The 20,430-nt window shown below is 57.1% G+C and overlaps 1 protein-coding gene across 1 annotated transcript in view; it reads left to right on the top strand.

Moving 5' to 3' along the window:
* Positions 1 to 590: 590 nt before the first annotated feature.
* The window catches only part of GPI (glucose-6-phosphate isomerase), a 26,835-nt gene continuing 6,995 nt past the window's right edge, over positions 591 to 20,430 (top strand). The window contains exons 1-9 of the mRNA XM_041742123.1: positions 591 to 797; positions 1,670 to 1,760; positions 2,096 to 2,164; positions 3,579 to 3,698; positions 7,529 to 7,612; positions 7,725 to 7,871; positions 8,612 to 8,683; positions 9,195 to 9,239; positions 10,524 to 10,577. Of these exons, the coding sequence (XP_041598057.1) occupies positions 676 to 797; positions 1,670 to 1,760; positions 2,096 to 2,164; positions 3,579 to 3,698; positions 7,529 to 7,612; positions 7,725 to 7,871; positions 8,612 to 8,683; positions 9,195 to 9,239; positions 10,524 to 10,577 (804 nt within the window). The 5' untranslated portion in view covers positions 591 to 675. The remainder of the gene's footprint in view (positions 798 to 1,669; positions 1,761 to 2,095; positions 2,165 to 3,578; positions 3,699 to 7,528; positions 7,613 to 7,724; positions 7,872 to 8,611; positions 8,684 to 9,194; positions 9,240 to 10,523; positions 10,578 to 20,430) is intronic.

Below are 20,430 nucleotides of genomic sequence, written 5' to 3'. Positions count from 1 at the left end.
GGAGCTTGCTTCTCCCTCTGCCTGTGTCTCTCATGAATAAATAAATAAAAGACAGGCAGGCAGAGCGGGAGAAGCGGGCTCCCTGTGGAGAGCCCCGTGCAGGATCCGATCCTGGCACCCCGGAATCACGACCTGAGCCAAAGGCAGATGATCAGCCGCTGAGCCACCCAGGCGCCCCTCCCTTGGCCGTTCTGTTCAACACTGCAACGCCAATGCCCCGCACCCTTTGCAGCTTCCCTTTCCTCCGTAGCACTTGGGAGCCCCGGAGCCCCCGCCTACTTTATTCACCACGCTGTACCCGCGACGCCGCAGCACCACCCGGGACCTGCAAGCTGTTGCGTGAACGGACGGCGGAAGGGAGCAGGCCCGGGCGTGGGGAGCTCGGCCGCTTCACCGCAGTCAGGGCCGGGCGGACGGTGGCTGACCCCGCGGCCGCCCCGCCGCAGGGAGGGACCAGCTCAGGCCCGGGAGCCGCGGCCGCGCCGCCAAGGTCGCCCCGAGGGCGCGGACGGCGAGGGGCGGGGCGAGGGGCGGGGCGAGGGGCGGGGCGAGGGCGGGCGGGCGCCGCGCCTGCGCCATAAAGGCCGCCGCGCGCCGGGCCCCCGCCAGCCGCGCCGTCCGCCCCCTCTTCCTCCCGCGAGCCGGTCGGAGCCCGTGCGCCCCGCTGCCCTCGCCATGGCCGCGCTCACCCAGAACCCGCAGTTCCAGAAGCTGCAGAAGTGGCATCGCGAGCAGGGCTCTGACCTCAACCTGCGCCGCCTTTTCGAGGGGGACAAGGAACGCTTCCACCGCTTCAGGTGCGCGCCCCGCGGCGCAGGCGGGGCGGCGGGGCAGGCCGGCGGCGCGCTCGGGGGTCCCGGGGCCCTGCGGGGGGAGCGCCCCGGCCGCCCCGGCCGCCCCGGCCACGCCTCGGGCCCGGCCCAGGCCCCGGTTCGTCCTTGACGCCTCCTTGAAGGAGGTTCGGGGGCCGCGCGCTCGCCGGAGGCTCGGGACCCGGGCTGCTTGGTCGCGAAGCGGGCTCCCCCGCGGGGACGTCGCCCCCCCAGCCCCTGGCTGTGGGCAGGGGCCTCCCCCCGCCCGCGGGGTGCGATCGGGGTGCGCGGGCCCGCGGGGCGTGCAGGGAGGATGCAGATGTGGGGGCGTGAGTTCTGCGAAAGAGGCTCGGCGTGGAGACGTACGGGCGACCAGGAAATGGAAGGGATCCGGGGGAGGAAGCCTTGGCGTGGGGGGCAGGAATCTCGGGGTGCTCTGGGGACCGGGGCGGGGAGGTCTGTGGCTCCGGACTGGAAGGCCCCATGGCCAGCCCTGCCTTCCGAGGCCTTCCCGAGAGTGGGAAGCTCTGGGAGGGAGTGAACGGTCACCCCCCCCCCCCAGGCCAGGCCAGGCGGGAGCAGGGCCCCCGGGTTGTCTTCCCGGTTCTTGCAGAGAAATGGCTCCTCAGGAAGGGTCTGCGCCTCCGGGTCACTGTGCTGCTGCTGCTGCTGCTGCAGGTCAGCCTGGGGGGCAGACGGTGACAGACACCACCGCTGTGCAGAGCAGCTGAGGCTTTTTTTGGGGCGTGGCTCAAGGAGGGTGTTTTTTTTTTTTTTTTTTCTGTCCGCAGCGCTGGTCAGGGAATAGGTTGGGGAGAGCTGGGGTGTGGTCAATGGCTTCTGCCATCCTTTTGCAGCTTGAACCTGAACACCAACCATGGGCGTATTCTGGTGGATTACTCCAAGAACCTTGTGACGGACACCGTGATGCAGATGCTGGTGGACCTGGTAATGTTCTGCTTTGAGGGGCTTGACCTGTGACCCATGGCTTGGCAGGCAAGCTGGCCTCCTGGGAGCCCCCCGGGTGTTTGAGCAGCTTTATTTCCTCCTCTCAGTGAACCTCAGTTCGTGCCTCTGTGCCGACGTTTAAGGCTCTGGGCTCCTGCCCCCTGGCTCAGGATCGAGCAGCAGCCCAGGGGCTCCTGCACAGATGGTGGGGGAGGGCACCAGGCTGCAGCCACCTGTCAGGCCCACTGGGTGCTGCATCCAGCCCAGAGCTTGGTGGCTTGGGCTCGTGGTCGCCAGTGTGGACAGGATCAAGCCTTAGTATCTCCTCTTTGCAGGCCAAGTCCAGGGGTGTGGAGGCTGCCCGGGAGCGCATGTTCAGTGGCGAGAAGATCAACTTCACGGAGGTGAGCTGGCCTGGGGACAGCAGACTCTGCATATCCTCCGGGGCCTCTTCCTTCCCTCTGGGGTCCATCTGGCTGATAGCATCACACTGTGTCTTCACCACTCCTCTTAAGCAACATCTTTGCTTCACAAGTGGCACGAGAGCCCATTTCCTTGAGTGGGTTGCAGGGCGGCGGGTGGGGTGCATCGTCCCTGGGACTGGCTATCTGAGTCTGGTGAGCCCAGAACGGCTCCTGGGATCTGCCTAGGGAAAACACGTCTCCAGCCTGCAGGGAGGCAGCTTCCCCAGGCTACTCTGCTTTAGAGAACTTAACTCTGGTCTGTCTTTGCTGTCAGTTTTATTAGTGAAGACAGGAATTTGGACATAAGCCCAGCTTCCTCAGTGGCAGGAGTCGGTAAGAAGCAGCGGGAAGGCCAGGGCTTGCGGGCCCTGTTCCTGATTGCTGTGGAAGCCTGGAGGTGTGATGATCACCCAGCGCTCAGAGTCTCTTCCTCACAGGGTTGGCATCCTCCTTTTACACACGAGGAAGCTGAGGCTCAGAGGGCAAGTCACTTATCCAAGACGTCGTGTCTGTAAGAGACAGGTTTCACACTCAGCCTGTCTCGCTGCTGGGCTAGGCTGAGCGAGGCTGCAGTCAAGGAGGGCTTCCTGGAGGAGCGCGTTCTCCTATGGAACGTGAGGCAGGAGTGAGGTTGGGCAGGGGGTGGGCAGAGTGGCATGAAGCTCTCCCCCTTAGTGGGCGCCCCCTTAGTTTGGAGTCCAGACACCCCTTGCCTACCCACCTGGGCTCTTGAGACCTGTTTCCTTCAAGGGCCCCTCTGCTGGCTTCAGCTTGATGGGACTGTTGATCTCACACGACGAGGCCAGCTTCTGAGCACCTGTCACAGGCTGTGGTTTCTGGCAGTTCGCATCATGGGGCTCATTGACGAGGGACATTTGAGTTGCCTGCTTTGCTCCACATCCAAGGGGCTGGGGGTGCTTTTTAGAAGGTGCCAGGTGTACTCTCCTGGAGAAGATGAGACTGCCCTTAATGAGCCCTGGTGCTCTGAAGCCACTTATTGTTTATGTCTGTCCTGTAGTGTCACCATTCTCTGCCTTTGCTCACTCTGGTCCTCTCTTCTTGGCTTCTCATGCCCTGAACACCTAGAGGCCCCCTGGCCTTGTGCTGAGCTTCTCCTGGGCTCCCTCCCCTTGTGGCTGTCAGCACAAAAGGCAGTGGCACGTGCCCTGCCTCCTGTAGGTCCTGGGGTGCCTGCCCCCTGCTCCCATAAGCACATGGTGGATTCTCAGTACCAGGTGTTGTTACCAGGCCTCGGGGCTGGTGGATCCAGCAGAGGAAGGGCTGACTCCCAACCCTCCCCGGCTGGCGTGGCTGCCCTGGGTGAGGGTCTTCCCACACTGACTGTCGTCTCCAGGATCGGGCGGTGCTGCATGTGGCCCTGCGGAACCGGTCAAACACACCCATTCTGGTGGATGGCAAGGATGTGATGCCGGAGGTCAACAGGGTCCTGGAGAAGATGAAGTCTTTCTGCCAGGTAAGCAGCTGTGCGCTGGGCTTGCCCTAGGCTGTGCGTGTGCACGCCTTTGGGAATCTGAGCGCCTTGATGGGCCGCCCCTCCACTCCGCGTGGAGAGGACCCATGGCCTCACTGGAGGCGCTCTGTGTGATCGCCCCTTGTTCTGAGGGAATTTCCCTGCCCTTGAGGGGAGGGAACTTACAGTTGGCGGCCACAGAGCAGCCTCCTTGCTAAACTCTAGACGCCTGTGGCTCGTGGGGACAGTCTGGCCATGGCAGCAATCCACCCTGAGTGGTGGGATAGTGGAGGAGAGACTTGCTTTTTCTGATCTATCATCTATCTATCTATTTATCTATCTATCTATCTATCTATCTATCTATCTTGCTTTTTCTGATCTTTTTAGCGATCCACCCTCCTTTTCTAGGCTAGAGCTAAATAAAATCGATGTTTTAACATTTCCTTGATCATGCCTGCAGCCAGCTCTCCAGAGGCAGCGTTTATAACAGCGTTTCCTGTGAAGTCTTCTGAAAGCTTCCTGTGCGTGTGCCACGCATACATACATTGGTCTCTTTGAAACACATCTGCACACGTGTACGCACACGGGTTCATTATTTTTTTTTTTTTTAAATTTTTATTTATTTATGATAGTCACAGAGAGAGAGAGAGGCAGAGATACAGGCAGAGGGAGAAGCAGGCTCCATGCACCGGGAGCCCGACGTGGGATTCGATCCCGGGTCTCCAGGATCGCGCCCTGGGCCAAAGGCAGGCGCCAAACCGCTGCGCCACCCAGGGATCCCAACACGGGTTCATTATTACCTGCTCTTCTGTAGCTTGATTATACTTAGAAATAAGTAAGAAATGTCTGTGTGTCCATGTTGATGGATGCACTTAACTGTGCCCCCTTTTCCTGTGGGGGGTGAGGGTGTAGGGGTTGCCTCACAGACCAGCTACAGATTTCCCCACATCAACCACTGTTGCCTCAGTGTCTGTTGTCCCAGGGGTGATTCTGCAAGGGTTAGTGGACATCCTCAAGCGTAGGGTAGGGTACAGGGGTGATGTGTATGTGTGTGTGCGTGTTGTACGTATGGGCTATGCATGCTCTGGGAGTGACAGTCTGGGCTCTGATCAGCTTGTCCTTGAGAGCAGCGGCCCCCACCTGTGGCAGGTCCAAGTCGCGTTGCTCTGGCTAAGAGCCATTTCAGACCTCAGATGGCAGGAGTGATCTGGCCATCAGTCTTGGAGCCCTGACAGCCAAGTGAGTGGGACTTCCAAGGAGAGGAAGGGTAGGTATCCCATTGGGAGTCTGGATTCCAGAACATCCCTTAACAGTGGTTGGTGCTTGTGATGGGCTCTGGATGTAGGGAAGGGCCTTTCTGGCCATCAGCGGCGAGTGGTGGAGCTGATGTGCGTCAGAAGCCCGGTGTTCTGTTCAGCGAGCATGTGCTCTTAGGTCTGCTGTGTGGAGAGTGTGGTCCTGGCCGTCTGGGAAGCTATTTCCAGGAAAGCCCTCCCTTAGAGCTGGCTGCAGGATACCTGACTCAGACTGGTGGGGTATTTATAGTTCAGAAAAAGCTACTGAGTGGCCGCAGTTGCACGTAAGGAGCACTCTCCATGGCTGGGCTCTTAGAAGTTTACCAAGGTTGGGTTGAGGATGTTCACCAGGATTTTAAGGATGGTGGCAAAAATCAGAAACAGCCTAAGCCTGGAGCACCCCTCTGGCTCAGTTGTTGGAGCATATGACTCAGGGTCATGAATTTGAGCCCCATGTTGGGTATAGAGATTACTTAAAAGTCTTTTTTTTTTTTTAAGATTTTATTTATTTATTCATGAGAGACAGAGAGAGAGAGAAGCAGAGACATAAGAAGAGGGAGGAGAAGCAGGCTTTATGCAGAGAGCCCCATGCAGGACTCCATCCCAAGACTCCAGGATCGCGCTCTGAGCCGAAGGCAGACGCTCAACCGCTGAGCCACCCAGGCGTCCCACTTAGAAATCTTTAAAAAATATTTATTTTTTAATTAAAAAACAAACAGCAGGAGTCCATTTATCAGAGGATTGATTAGTAAAATCAGTTTATGTTCATATATTGTAGTCTCAGGTGCCACTAGGTATCAGGGAGCTGTGGTTACATTGACCTGCCACGCTGTTCAGGATACGTTAAAAATGATAGTTGCAGAACTGGCATGTCGTAAAACCCCATCTGGTCAAAGAAAGGGTATGTATAATCTTATTAAAGACCTATAATTTTTCTTCTCTGGGATGCTTTATTGCAACAAAACTTGAATGGTGACGTTACGGATTAAGAAGTGACCAACTTTATTTCTGCGTCGATGGAAAATTTCTCATGGCAATTAGTTGCCTTATTAAAAAAAAAAGTTGCTGCATGTAACTGGTCTGGGGAAAGATATATATACTAGTTTTCTGTCGATGTAGAATAAGTTGCTCCAAAACTTATCGTCTATAAGCAACAATCAACACTTCTGTGGATCAGGATTTGCAGTGGCTGTGCTGGCTGTTTCTGGCCTCATAAGGCTGGAGACAAGATTTTGGCCAAGGTTAGCATTCCCCTGAGGGCTCGATGGTTGGAGCCTGGAGGATCTGCGTCCAAGATGACTCATTAGCAATTAGTGCTGGCGTTTGGGAGGCTTTAGCTCCTTGCCTTGTGGTCCTTTCTACAGGCTGAGTGTCCTCATAACAAGACAGCTGATTTCTCCAAATGAGTGATCCAAGAGAGAGCAAGACAGTGCCGTAAGGTCCTTTATTACCTTGAGCTAGCATGAGAAATTACACCTGCCATCTCTGTAGTACCCTGTGGGCTGTACAGGTCACTTCTGATCAAGGTAGGAGGGGACAGCACAAGGACACCAGTATAATGCCGAGAGGTGAGGACCACTGGGAACCAGCTTAGAAGTTGGCTACAGAGTCTGCCTTCAGGCCCCTAGTGATTCATGTTCCTTCCACGTGGAGAATGTCCTCACCTTCTAAGGCCATATCCCTTTACAGTATCAGCCAGAAGACAAGAGTCTCGTCACATAAATTCGGGAGGGGTATAGTAGTTCCTGCATTTCCTTTTAAGACCACACAAACACACTTCCTTCTGATGTGAAGACTTGTGAATTAAACAATTTATTTACACAATTTATTTACATGCTGCATACCCAACACACAGCGGTGAGGTAGGCTTAGAGTAAATAACATAGGGAAACTCCTTTTCAAAATGAGGAGGGGAGGGAGGGACGCCTGGGTCAGCGGTTGAGCGTCCGCCTTCAGCTGGTGGCGTGATCCCAGGGTCCTGGGATCGAGTCCCACATCGGGGTCCCTGCGAGGAGCCTGCTTCTGCCTCTGCCTGTGTCTCTGCCTTTCTCTCTGTCTTTCATGAATAAATAAATAAAAATTTTTAAAAAAATGAGGGGAATGGGAGGAACACGAGAGTCCTTGGTGTGAACACTTCTGAGATCCAACAGGACATCTGTTGGCGGTTGCGTGGTTAGGAATCATTTCTCAAAGTTTTGGGCTTTGCCTTCATTCATTCTGAAAGGTAGTGTGTTCCCAGCCTGCTTCAGGCACAGACCAGTCCTAGTGGCTGGCATTTCACGTCTCTTGGTCTCTTACATGTCAGGTTCTGCTGGGAGTTCACCCTTGTTCTGCAAATTCTGAAGAGGTGGGGGTGACCCCAACTTTGCCAATGATGAAATAGAGTCTAGCTGGGGGTGAGCGTGGCAGGGATCTGCCAGTGTGGTCTCAGTAGGCCCCTGCGAGCACCTGGACGCTGGGCCTGAGGTATAGGGATGCTTTTGAGCAGCAGTTTATACTTGGGGCTTTGGGCTGACGTGTCTCCTTGCTCTGTGCCAGCGCGTCCGCAGCGGTGAGTGGAAGGGGTACTCGGGCAAGCCCATCACGGATGTCATTAACATCGGCATTGGCGGCTCTGACCTGGTGAGGACTCCCTTGGGATGGGGTGGGGGTCCAGCCCAGAGCCTTGGTTTTCCAGGGTGGGGCCTCGGTGGGGCCCGGAAGCTTGTGTTCTGATGCCCTGTCTCCCTCTCAGGGGCCCCTCATGGTGACTGAAGCCCTTAAGCCGTACTCTTCAGGAGGACCCCGGGTCTGGTTTGTCTCCAACATCGACGGGACCCACATTTCCAAAACCCTGGCCACCCTGAACCCTGAGTCCTCTCTGTTCATCATTGCCTCCAAGGTACGGGCCTCGGACCTGGCCTGGCTCCCCAGCCCAGTGCGTGTTGGGGGTGGGGACGGGGGGAGGCTTTGAAGGCTTTGCCACTGTCCGGGGCACCGGACCTCCTGAGCGCACCATGCTTTGTGGATCAGGTCCGCACAGCTGCCCTCAGGCTGTTCCTTGTCAGGCTTCCTGATGGAAGCCCTGATCGGTCAGTTAGAACCTTTATCCTAGGGCCACATCCTTTTATTTTATGGGATCTCTGCCCAGCCTGGGGCTGTTCTAGTCTTTCTGATGCATCTGTGCTTAATATCTGCTCCTTTCTGATCCCAGAGCCATGCCCAGAACAGTGTAAGGGTTTTGTTTGTTGTTATTTATGCCCTGTTACTTCACATCAGTGCACATAAAATATTCAGAATTCCAGCCTGGGCTGAAGGGAGCCCCTGGCATGGCCACAGCCCCTTTCCTGGAAGATACTCTGGCCTCTGACCTGTGGTGGAGGAGTGGGGTGCAAGTGGGGGTCGTGGCTTGTACTCGGATTCTTCTTCCTCTGGTTGTGAAATCCTGGAAATCACAGGATGATGGTACTGCTACTTCCAGGCCCCCACCCCCGGCTTTGTGGACAGGTGGGGGGAAGTTATATGGGGTGACTGTCCCTGGTTGTGATAAGCGGGCACCCACATGGCCTCTGCCACTGAGCCCTGGCTCCAGGCCACCCTGACCCTGAGCTGGGGCCCGACTGCTGTACTTTCTGGCTGCAGACCTTTACCACCCAGGAGACCATTACAAATGCGGAGACGGCGAAGGAGTGGTTTCTCCTGTCGGCCAAGGATGTGAGTGCTGGGGTGGGCAGTGGGCAGTGCGTGCTTTGGGAGGGGTGGGCGGGGGGGGGGCACCCGGGGGGGGCACCCACCCACCTGAGTTGTCAAGCCTAATGCTCCAGCCCTGTCTCCTCCTGAAGTTGGCGGCAGGAGGCCACCTCTCTTGGCGCCTGTCCTTTCCATTTAAGACATTTGGCTCTGCCGGTCCCAGACATGTCAGTTTTGCCGGAACCTGTTCTGACGTGCTGAAGGCACTTGAAGGTCTCCGGGCGCTGGAGGAGCCTCTTCCCCGGGCCACACCTACATTACAAGGGAGGGATCCCGGGCCTTGTGTGCCTGTGAGGGAGGATGGGCTCTGACTCCTCTGTCCTCTGACCTTGACACGGGGCTCTTCTAACTGCCACGGGGCCAAGGACTGGGCATTGTCAGTCCCACCCAGGGCCTTGGTGTAGAGATGGGAGGCTCCCTACCCTCGGGTGCCCCCCGGGATGGGCTTGGTGTAACCTGGCTGTGTCTCTTGTAGCCTTCTGCAGTCGCGAAGCACTTTGTCGCCCTGTCTACCAACACGGTAAGTGCCCGTGTGGACTCTTGGACATCCTCCCGGAGGGCCCAGATCACGTCAAGGGCACAGCCTATCAGAATACTCAGGTCCGGTTGTGGGTCACGGGTCTGGGGACCTTGGCTCGGCTCATGGCCTAGAAGGATCTGTCGGCTGTGAGGGATGTGAGCTGCACACTGTCCCCTTTGCATCCTCCCATGAAATCTCTGTACCTCCAAGGAGGGATCCTGTTGGCTGTGTCCACCTCGCAGGCCTAACTGATATCCAGAACGTTCCACACACGTTCCTTTGGCCTCTACCACCTTGCCACTGGCCTTGCCCCTCATGGGGTATATGGGGTAGGAGCTGGGGTGCATCCCATTTCTTACATAAGGAGGCTAGGCCCCAGCGAAGGATTTTTGCCCAGTGACTGCATGAGTCAGTGAGGCCGGGATGAGCACACGGTCTCCTGCCTGCCAGTTCGCAGTCCGCCGGGCCTGAGGCTGTGCGAGGGATGGGGTGGGGTAGAGGGGCGGGGTGCAGCTGCGAGCCCAGAGTAACAAACCTGGCAAGCTCTTGCTGTGTCGTGGGCTGTGTCAGAGCTGAAACCCCACTCAGGTTGTCCCAATCCTCTCCCTCCCATCTCATCCGACCCCCGCCTCTGCCTCCAGTGCTGACCTGTCCACGGAGGGGAGACGGGAGGACATCTTCCGGCTGGCTAACCGCACGACACTGTCTGCCTCCTGCCAGGGCTCATGCTGGCTGGTAGAGCGTCTCCTCTTTAGGGACCGCATGAGGGGGTGCTGACCCTATGTGCGTGGGGGACAGAGCACCTGAGGGGTACGATTGGTTATCTCCTAAGGACTTCCTAGGGTAGAGTCACCATCTCTGATATTGGAAGGGCTGGATGGGTGTCTTGGCTGTGTGACACCTGGCCTGGAGGTGGCTTCTGCTCTGCTCAGATTCCAGCCCTGGGCTCAGTCACCCATATGTTCTGGATAGGTCAAGTGTCTGCACCCCGACAGGTCCAGGAGGTAGCTCCTGCAGGGCAGCCTGTGGGCCCGGGTCATTGGGTGTGCAGCCTCCCTCAGCAGGAGGGCTTCACAGGCCCCAGGCCGCTGCTGTTGCTAGATGTGAGCCTCATATCCAGTTCTGGGGGTGGCAGCTGCTGGTTCCTGTCCTGGACTGACAGGCCGCTCCCTCCTTGCCCCCTTCTGTCCATAGCCTGGACAGTGTGACACCTGGCACCCTGGAGCTCCTGTTCTCGTCCAGCTAACATAGGTTTTCTTGCTTCTCTGCCTTTGCCCCTTTTAGACCAAAGTGAAGGAGTTTGGGATTGATCCTCAAAACATGTTCGAGTTCTGGGATGTAAGTAAAAGCACTTCCTTGCGCTGGGTGAATTATGTGTCCTATGTCAAGGCATGACCACCGTGCCACAGATGAGGGGCCTGTGAGGTCAGGTCAACATTTATTGAGTACCTGCTGCATGTCTGGCTCTGGGAAAGGCTTAGAGGTCAGGATGAGGGCTCCATTTCCACCGCGGGCGGGCTAAGCTTGCAGGGCCAGGCTAATACTCCTCTGGGTGCCTGCCCAGCAGCACCCACTCTGGGGTAACTGGAGCCACCCCTACCCGCCTTCACTAAACTGAGGTTGTGAGTTATTCTCAGCGATGACCTTTCTCCGAACTGCCACCGCAGTCTGTAAAGGCCAAGGGGCAGGGTGAGGCAGGAGGTGTGACGGGGCAGGCCCGGTCAGGAGCAGCTGGAAGGTGGCAGAGGAGGCGCCAGGCCTGGGGCCTGCATGTCCCTTGTCAGGCGTCTCACAGAGCAAACCGTGCCTGAGTGGCCGAGCTGCAGGCTGGTCTAGCGGCGGGTGGTAGTGGATTCCTCTCTGCTCCAGCCACAGCTGGTGCCAAGCAGCGAGCAGGACCTTTGCTTGCGGCTTGCCTGAGCGTGGCCCTGGTGGGAGAAGGGCTCCGGCTGTGGGATGCAGGGAAGGCTTGGGGCGCGAGCTGCGGTGTGGGGGCAGTGGGCGCTATTCTAACACGTGACACTGGCAGGCGCAGCTACGAGGGCATCGTCCAGTTGGGGGCGTTCCCATTGGGGCTGTTTCCAGGCTTTTAGACTGGAAGCTGTTTGCTTGGTGGCGACAATGGCAGCTGGAATCGCCTTTGAAAACCCTAAAGGCCCTGGAGTCTGGGAGAAAATAAAGCTCTAACGCCCTGAGGCATCTGTTGTGTGTAATGAGTTAACTTCTTTCTAGAATGGGACTAATTATGTACCATCCTTGGAAGAATTGAGAAGTCACTCAAATCATTTTCTGCGTCCTGTGGCTCAGATGAGGAACCCTGGTCGAGAGAGATTGGGCAGCTTCTAACAAATGTTGCATGTCTCAAAGTAGGAAAGGCACCTTCTACCTCTTTTCTGGGATCTGGAGCCTCGACAGTGGGTGGCCAGGGACAAGGGGGTCTCCTGTTAGCCAAAACCCCGTGTAGGTTTTCACTGCCCTTAACTGCCCAGCATGCTGACATGATGGGTGGGGGGTGCGGCTTAGGGTGAGGCCTAGGCTTCCCAGGTAAGGCCTGGGAATGACAGTTGGGCACAGGAACATGGGGCTGGGCCTGGGGAGTGAGGCCTGAGTGGCTGAGGTGGCCTCCGTGAAGGCCTCCCGGGCCGGGCATACCCACATATGCAGTGGCTGGAAGGAGGACCTGTCTGGGTCACTAAGGATGTATATTGTTTTAAATCAAGAAGGTGACATCTGAAGAGCCAGGGGCAGGTGAAATTTCTGGAGCTAGTATCTCTCAGGTGAGATGGAGGGTCAGGACAGACATAGGGATGTTGTGGTGGCTCTGAGGTAAGATGAGACGTGGCCAGTCTGGCACGGGGACATATAAGTGGTGAGGTTTGGTCAGTTATGGTCATTCATGGGGTAGCTTTGTGTCAGGATCAAGCAGAGATCTGGTGGTGAATTGTGGGGGTTCTCGGGGTCAGCCAGAGCTAGCAGTCACTGGAGAGCTAACATTGGCTGGTGGGGTCTGAAGAGGAGCCAAGGTGGGTACAGGTGAGTTCCGAGGAGGAGCCAAGACAGGTAAAGGTACTGATGAGGGCTGTGAATTCTGGAAGACACAGGTATTTCGAGATGGTTCTATCAAGTAAGGCCTGTGGAGCCAGAGTCCTGTATAGAGACTTTAACCTGGATCTGGGAGTTGGAAGTCTCTGGCGTGGGACAGGTGCATACATCGGGTCTTTCTGACTGGTTCTGCAAAGTATCAGGTAATGGGTGTCTGATCACAGGTGAGGTGATTAAAACTCAGAATTAGGCAAACCTAGGTAAGTCCCCTGAGCCGTGTCAGCAACCTGGCTCTTGGCATCCTGACCAGGTGTGATAAGCAAAGCTCCAGTGTTGCAGAGGCCTCTGAGGACCCACAACCAGCCCAAGGTTCTGGCACAGGGTTCCGGCTGGGGTGGGGCCCAAGGGCCCGGATGAGTGAAAAGTAGGAATATGCTGAGTTACAAAAAGGTGAGGAGTAGGGAATGAGGGCAGGTGAAGGACTGAAGCCACGTTGGTAAGGTGTAGTCTGAGAGGCTCAGGGTAGATAAAGGCCTAGAGAATCACGTCTGCAGGGTGAGATGTCCGAGGCCCAAGTCTCTCAGGCACCGAGAGGTTCCCACCAGTTTTCCCTCAGGTTGAGGTAAGCAGCCAGGAGTGTCTGGCCTGAGGGGAGTGTCTGTTCAGGCTAGGTTTGGACAGTGGAGTCCGCCAGCAGTGGCCTGTAGGATCTCGTCTGAGGTCCTGAGGTCCTAGGAGCTGGAATCAGACATAGTGTTTATAACTAGGTTTCTTAGGGAGACCTGAGGAGCCAAGATGAGGCACGCATACGTAGAAGGGGGTTGTTCAGGTAAGGACACTGGAGCCGAGAAGGGCAGACATAGCAGAGTCTGACAAGTGAGGACTAGAAATCCATGATTGGGTCCAGGTGAGAACTGTGTCCTCAGGTGACATCTAGCGGTTCTGGTGATGCCAGGTTGATCCTGGAGGTGGTCCTGGGTCCTCTGGGGAAGACTGAAAAGCTAGAGTGATGGGAAACTGCATGCACCTGGAAGGTGTATGTCTGGCTCAGGTATGTAGAACACAGGTCTGTCAGGCTGGGGCTTGAGGGGTGAGGTGAAATTCAGGTTTGTACTTTTGGGTCTTGAACAGGTAAGGTCTAAGTTACTAAGGTCAGGCTCTGGTTTGTATTCTGAACCCGAGGAGCTGAGATGGGTAGAGCTGAGTGTTTCAGGTAACATCTATGAAACCAAGGGTGAGCAGAGGTAAGTTGACCTGAAGAGCCCTGGTTAGGTTCATTCAACTTTGTCTCACCATTGAGTTTAGATATAGGTAGGTAGACCAGATCTGTCAGGTAAGGCCTAAGGAGGCAGATCTAGAAAGAACTCTATCTCTTAGATGATCTCTGAGGATCTGAAGTGAAATCAGGGGAGGGCTCAGTCTCTCAGGTGAGATCTCAGGAGCCTGTATTGAGTACAAGTGACTAGATCTGGATCTCTAGGTTAAGGTCAAGGTACGCAGATAGAACTGCATCTCTGCATATCTCGTAGAGCTGTCTTGCAAGGCTGATGAGTTGTGGTCAGGTACAGGTATATGGAATTGAGGTTCTCAGGTAAGGTCTACGGAGTCTGTATCTGGTAGGAGTTTATATTCTTGGGGCTGCCAGTATGAGTTAAGCCCAGGTGAGTACAGCAGGGTTTGTCAGGTAAGGTCTATGGAGCCAAGATCAGGGATGTTCATAACACTAGGTATGTCCAATGAGATCTAAAAAGTTATAGTTGAGCCCAAGTAGGAGCCGAACTTGGATGAGATGTAAGCAACTGCGAGGAGATACAGGTAACCAGAACTAGCCTATTATGTATAGTGTCAGGAGCCAGGAGCAAGCACAGGTAGGTAGATCTGGCCTGCCAGGTGTAGTCTGAGGAGCCAGCGTCAAACACAGGTAGGCAGAACTGACTCACCAAGTATGGTCTGAGAAGTCAGAGTCAAGCACAGGTAAGTAGAACTGGCTCACCAGATAAGCTCTGAAGAGCCAAGATCAAGCACAGGTAGGTAGATACGGCCTGCCAGGTGAGGTCTGAGGAGCCAGGGTCAGGCATAGGTTGGTAGAACTAGCCTATCAGGTGAAGTCTGAGGAACTGGAATCAAGCACAGGTAGGCAGATTTGGCTTGCCAGGTAAGGTTTGAGGATAGGGGTCAAGCATAGGTAGGTCTGAGGAGCTAGGGTCAAGGATGGGTAAGTAGAACTGGTTCACCAGATAAGGTCTGAAGAACCAAGGTCAAGCACAGGTAGGTAGATCTGGCCTGCCAGGTGTGGCAGGAGGAGCCAGGGTCAAACACAGGTAGGTAGAACTCGCCCACCAGGTGAAGTCTGAAGAAGCAAGGTCAAGCACAGACAGGTAGGCAGAGCTGGCCTGACAGGTGAGGTCGGAGGAGCCAGGGTCAAGCACAGGTGGGTACAACTGGCCCATCAGGTGAGGTCTGAGGAGCTACGGTCAAGCACAGGTAGGTAGATCTGGCCTCCTAGGGGTGGTTGGAAGAGCCAGGGTCAAGCACAGGTAGGCAGAGCTGGCCTCGGTAAGGTCTGATGACCCAGGGTTAAGCACAGGTAGGTAGAACTGGCTCACCAGATAAGATCTGAAGAACCAAGGTCAAGCACAGGTAGGTAGATCTGGCCTGCCAGGTGTGGTTGGAGGAGCCAGGGTCAAGCACAGGTAGGTAGAATTTGCCCACCAGGTGAAGTCTGAAGAAGCAAGGTCAAGCACAGGTAGGTAGAGCTGGCCTGGTAAGTGAGGTCGGAGGAGCCGGGGTCAAGCATAGGTGGGTACAACTGGCCCACCAGGTGAGGCCTGAGGAGCCAGGGTCAAGTACAGGTAGGTAGAACTGACCTGTCTGTAAAGTCTGAGGAGCCAGGGTCGAGCACAGGTAGGTGGATCTGGCTCACTAGATAAGGTCTGAAGAGCCAAGGTTAAGCACAGGTAGGCAGAGCTGGCATGGGTAAGGTCTGATGAACCAAGGTCGAGCATAGGTAGGTAGAACTGGCCTGCCAGGTATGGTCTGAGGAGCCAAGATACAGCACAGGGAGGCAGAGCTGGTCTGCCAGGTAAGGTCTGAGGAACCAGGGTCAAGCACAGGTAGGTAGAACTGGACCACCGGGTATGATCCGAGGAACCAGGGTCAAGCATAGGTAGGTGGAGGTGGCCCACCAGGTGAGGCCTGAGGAACCAGAGTCAAGCACAGGTACGTAGAACTAACCCACCAAGTGTGGTCTGAGGAGCCAAGATCAAGCGCAGGTAGGCAGATCTGGCTTGCCAAAGGAGGTCTGAGGAGCCAGGGCCAAGCGCAGGTAGGTAGAACTAGCCTATCAGGTGAAGTCTGAGGAACTGGCAATCAAGCACAGGTAGGCAGATCTGGCTTGCTAGGTGAGGTCTGAGGAACCACAGTCAAGCACAGGTAGGTAGAACTGGCTACCAGGTAAGGTCTGAAGAGCCAAGGTCAAGCACAGGTGGGTAGATATGGCCTGCCAGGTGAGGTCTGGGGAACCCGAATCAAGGACAGGTACGTAGAACTGGACTGTCAGGTATGATGTGAGTAGCCAAAGTCAAGCATAAATAAGTGAATTAGCTTATTAGGTAAAGTCTGAGGAACTGGAGTCAAGTACAAGTAGGAAGATTTGGCTTTCCTGGTGAGCTCTGAGGAACCGGGTCAAGAACAGATGGGTAGGACTGGCCCACCAGATGGGATCTGAGGAGCCAGGGTCGAGCACCGGTAGGTAGAACCGGTCTGCAGGTGAAGGCTGAGGAGCCAAGTTCAAGCACAGGTAGGTAGTTCTGGTTTGCCAGGTGAGGCATGAGGAGCCAGGGTCAAGCACAGGTAGGTAGAACTGGCTTATCAGGTAAAGTCTGAGGAACTGAGGTCAAGCACAGGTAGGTAGAACTGGCCCACCAGATGTGGTCTGAGGAGCCAGGATCAAGCACAGGTAGGTAGAACTGGCCTGTCAGGTGAAGTCTGAGGAACTGAGGTCAAGCACAGGTAGGCAGATCTGGCTTTCAGGTGAGGTCTGAGGAACCAGGGTTAATCACAGGTAGGTAGAACTGGCCCACCAGATGTGGTCTGAGGAGCCAGGATCAAGCACAGGTAGGTAGAACTGGCCTGTCAGGTAAAGTCTGAGGAGCCAAGGTCGAGCATAGGTAGGTGGATCTGGCTTGCTAGTTGTGATCTGAGGGGCCGGGGTCAAGTACAGGTAGGTAGAACTGGCCTGTCAGGTGAAGTCTGAAGAGCCAAGGTCGAGCATAGGTAGGTGGATCTGGCTTGCTAGGTGCGGTCTGAGGGGCCGGGGTCAAGTACAGGTAGGTAGAACTGGACCCTAGGTGTGGTCTGAGGAGCCAGGATCAAGCATAAGTACGTAGAACTGATCAGTCAGGTAAAGGCTGAGGAAGCAGGGTCAAGCACAGGTAGGCAGAACTAGATGGCCAAGTATGGTCTGAGGAACCAAAGTACAGGTGGGTAGACTTGGTCTATCAGTGTATCTCTCAGGAGAATTAGTCTATCAGGAGCCAGAGTCAAGCATGGATAGGTGAATTGGCCTGCCAGGTAATGTCTGAGGAACTGGGTCAAGCACAGGTAAGCAGATCTGGCTTGCCAGGAGTGGTGTACCTACAGGTAGGTAGAACTGGCCCACCAGGTATGGTCTGAGTAGCCAAGGTCAAGCACAGGTAGGCAGAACTGTCCCAGTAGGTATGGTTAAAGGAGCTGGAGTCAGAGACAGATAGGTAGCTTTGGCTAGCCAGGTATGGTCTGTGGACCCACGGTCAAGCACAGGTAGGTAGAAGTAGCCCTCCAGGTCTGGTCTGTGGACCCAGGGTCAAGCACAGGTAGGAAGAAGTAGCTCTCCAGGTCTGGTCTGTGGACCCAGGGTCAAGCACAGGTAGGAAGAAGTAGCCCTCCAGGTCTGGTCTGTGGACCCAGGGTCAAGCACAGGTAGGAAGAAGTAGCCCTCTAGGTATGGTCTGTGGACCCAGGGTCAAGCACAGGTAGGAAGAAGTAGCCCTCCAGGTCTGGTCTGTGGACCCAGGGTCAAGCACAGGTAGGAAGAAGTAGCCCTCCAGGTATGGTCTGTGGACCCAGGGTCAAGCACAGGTAGGTAGAAGGAGCCCTCCAGGTCTGGTCTGTGGACCCAGGGTCAAGCACAGGTAGGAAGAAGGAGCCCTCCAGGTATGGTCTGTGGACCCAGGGTCAAGCACAGGTAGGTAGAAGGAGCCCTCCAGGTCTGGTCTGTGGACCCAGGGTCAAGCACAGGTAGGTAGAAGGAGCCCTCCAGGTCTGGTCTGTGGACCCAGGGTCAAGCACAGGTAGGTAGAAGGAGCCCTCCAGGTCTGGTCTGTGGACCCAGGGTCAAGCACAGGTAGGAAAAAGGAGCCCTCCAGGTCTGGTCTGTGGACCCAGGGTCAAGCACAGGTAGGAAGAAGTAGCCCTCCAGGTATGGTCTGTGGACCCAGGGTCAAGCACAGGTAGGAAGAAGGAGCCCTCCAGGTATGGTCTGTGGACCCAGGGTCAAGCACAGGTAGGTAGAAGGAGCCCTCCAGGTATGGTCTGTGGACCCAGGGTCAAGCACAGGTAGGTAGAAGGAGCCCTCCAGGTCTGGTCTGTGGACCCAGGGTCAAGCACAGGTAGGTAGAAGGAGCCCTCCAGGTCTGGTCTGTGGACCCAGGGTCAAGCGCAGGTAGGTAGAAGGAGCCCTCCAGGTCTGGTCTGTGGACCCAGGGTCAAGCGCAGGTAGGTAGAAGGAGCCCTCCAGGTCTGGTCTGTGGACCCAGGGTCAAGCGCAGGTAGGTAGAAGGAGCCCTCCAGGTATGGTCTGTGGACCCAGGGTCAAGCGCAGGTAGGTAGAAGGAGCCCTCCAGGTATGGTCTGTGGACCCAGGGTCAAGCGCAGGTAGGTAGAAGGAGCCCTCCAGGTCTGGTCTGTGGACCCAGGGTCAAGCGCAGGTAGGTAGAAGGAGCCCTCCAGGTCTGGTCTGTGGACCCAGGGTCAAGCGCAGGTAGGAAGAAGTAGCCCTCCAGGTCTGGTCTGTGGACCCAGGGACAAGCACAGGTAGGAAGAAGGAACCCTCCAGGTCTGGTCTGTGGACCCAGGGTCAAGCGCAGGTAGGTGGAAATGGCCCAGCAGATAGGATCTGTGGAGCTAAGGTAAAGCACAGGTAGGTAGAACTGGCCTTCCAGGTGAGGCCTGAGGAGCCAGGGTCAAGCACAGGTAGGTGGAACTCGCCTGCTAGGTACAGCATGAGGAGCCAGGGTCACGTGTCGGTAGGTAGCGCTGGCCCACCAGCTGCACCATGAGGAGCCACAGGCCCGTACGGTGGGCAGCACTGCCCTGCCAGGTGTGGGCCCAGGACCCAGGGTCAAGCAGAGGCAGGTGGAGTTGGCCTTGCAGGTGTGCTCCGAGGCGCCAGGGTCAGAGGCCAGGAGGCACCTGGCCAAGTGTAATGGAGAGACCTGAGGGGTTAGGGTCGAGGTAGGGAACTGAGGTGTAGCGCAGAGGCGGAGCGGGGTGGACTGGCTTTTAGGTGTTGGATTCAGGCAAAGGCGCGTACGCTTGGCGCTCTGTGGTCAGGCCTGAGGAAGGAGGCCTAGGCCTGGGCGGGTGGAGCGGCCCCAGGTGAGTCCCCCGCAGCACTGGGGTCTTCAGTGGGCAGAGCCCTGTGGGCTCAGAGGAGGCCTGTGAGGCCTCAGCTGGACGTGAGTCCGTGGCTCTCTCGGGCACGGCCTTTGGAGCCAGAGATCCCTACCCGGGTCTTGTTGGCGAAGTCCCTGGAACGTGGCTCTGGCTCAGGTGCGCTGACCCAGGTCTCAGGGTCGAGAGGGGAGGCTTGGAGAGCCGGTTCGCCCCAGGGTGGGAGAACCGCATTGCCGCGGGCTCGGGGCTCTCTAGAGCACAGGTGCGGAGGTACTTGTGTCCGCGGAGCTGAGGCCGCCCGGCGAGGTGTCGGTGCCAGGTCAGGCCGCGGCGGGTAGCGTGGATCCGTGGGCAGGACGGCAGGAGCCGCGTCACGCTGGCGAGGAGCTCGCTTTCTCCAGTGAGGGCTGGGGGTTGAGGTCGGGCCTGGCCGCGCTGGGTCTCCGGAACGTGTGCGGAGTCTGAGCGGGGCTCGGGGGGGCGGGGGGGCCGTGGGTGTGTCGGTTGAGGCGTGAGGAGTCAGGGTCAGGTACAGACGGGTCTGTGGAGCCCGGGGCATCCAGGCCGTGGGGAGCGCGCCCTTGACAGGCGAGTGAGCCCGCAGGCAGGTCCTGGAGGACACGGGCGGCAGAGCTGCCCTCGCAGGCGAAGCCCTCCGTGTCGGCTTTGTCGGGGGTCCAGGAACGTCGAGTCACGTGGGGTGTATACGTGGGGCCTTAGGTGGGTTCTGTCACCTGGGATCAGGTACAGGTTGGCATCCCTGGGCTTGTTGGGTGAAATGAATAGGTAACGCTCTGGCCCAGGCCTGCGTAACGGGTGTGGCGGGGGAGGCGTGAGAAGGTGGGTCGGGACCACATTGGTGCGGCGGGGGCCTGGGTGGCAGGGCCGGGCCTGGGCTGTCCTCAGGGGAAGGCCCGAGTCCTCGTAGGCACGTGGACCGGGGCCGGCCTGGGGAGCTCTCGAGAACCCGTAGGATCACGTGAGGCAGAGCGCCTTAGGCGGAGCCGCTCAGGACCCTGCCCAGGCGTGACGGGCCGAGCCCCTGGTTGTGCGGAGGCCTGGGACCCTGTCGCCGGGCCGACGTGTGGTCTGTGGCACGGGGGTCTGGGTGGCAGACGGTCTGAGTCACTGAGCTGAGGAGGAGAGGAGTAGCCGGTGAAGGTGAGGCCCGGGATGCCGAGCAGACTGAGGAGCCACGTCTCTCCAGGTGGGAGCTGAAAGGGCCGCTGCTGGTCGAGGGAGTTCTGGAGACCGCGTCTGTGGGTGGGGGTCTCAGGCCCAAGCGAGACGCCGCCATTGCTGGGCTCCCCAGAGTGAAGTCTAAGGACCTGGGTGCAGCCAGAACCAGCTTGCCAGTCCAGTTCCTAGAACTGAGTCTGTTTGGTGAGACCTGAGAGCCTATGGCTCCTGGGACTGCGTCTGTGTGGTAAGGTCCCCCCACACCTGGACTCTCCAGGTGAAGGCCCCGCCATCCGTCTCATGCCCCCGGCCAGAA

Source organism: Vulpes lagopus, chromosome 2 (genome assembly GCF_018345385.1).
Source record: "Vulpes lagopus strain Blue_001 chromosome 2, ASM1834538v1, whole genome shotgun sequence".
Taxonomy (NCBI): domain Eukaryota; kingdom Metazoa; phylum Chordata; class Mammalia; order Carnivora; family Canidae; genus Vulpes; species Vulpes lagopus.
This window is presented reverse-complemented; position numbering and strand designations above follow the sequence as displayed.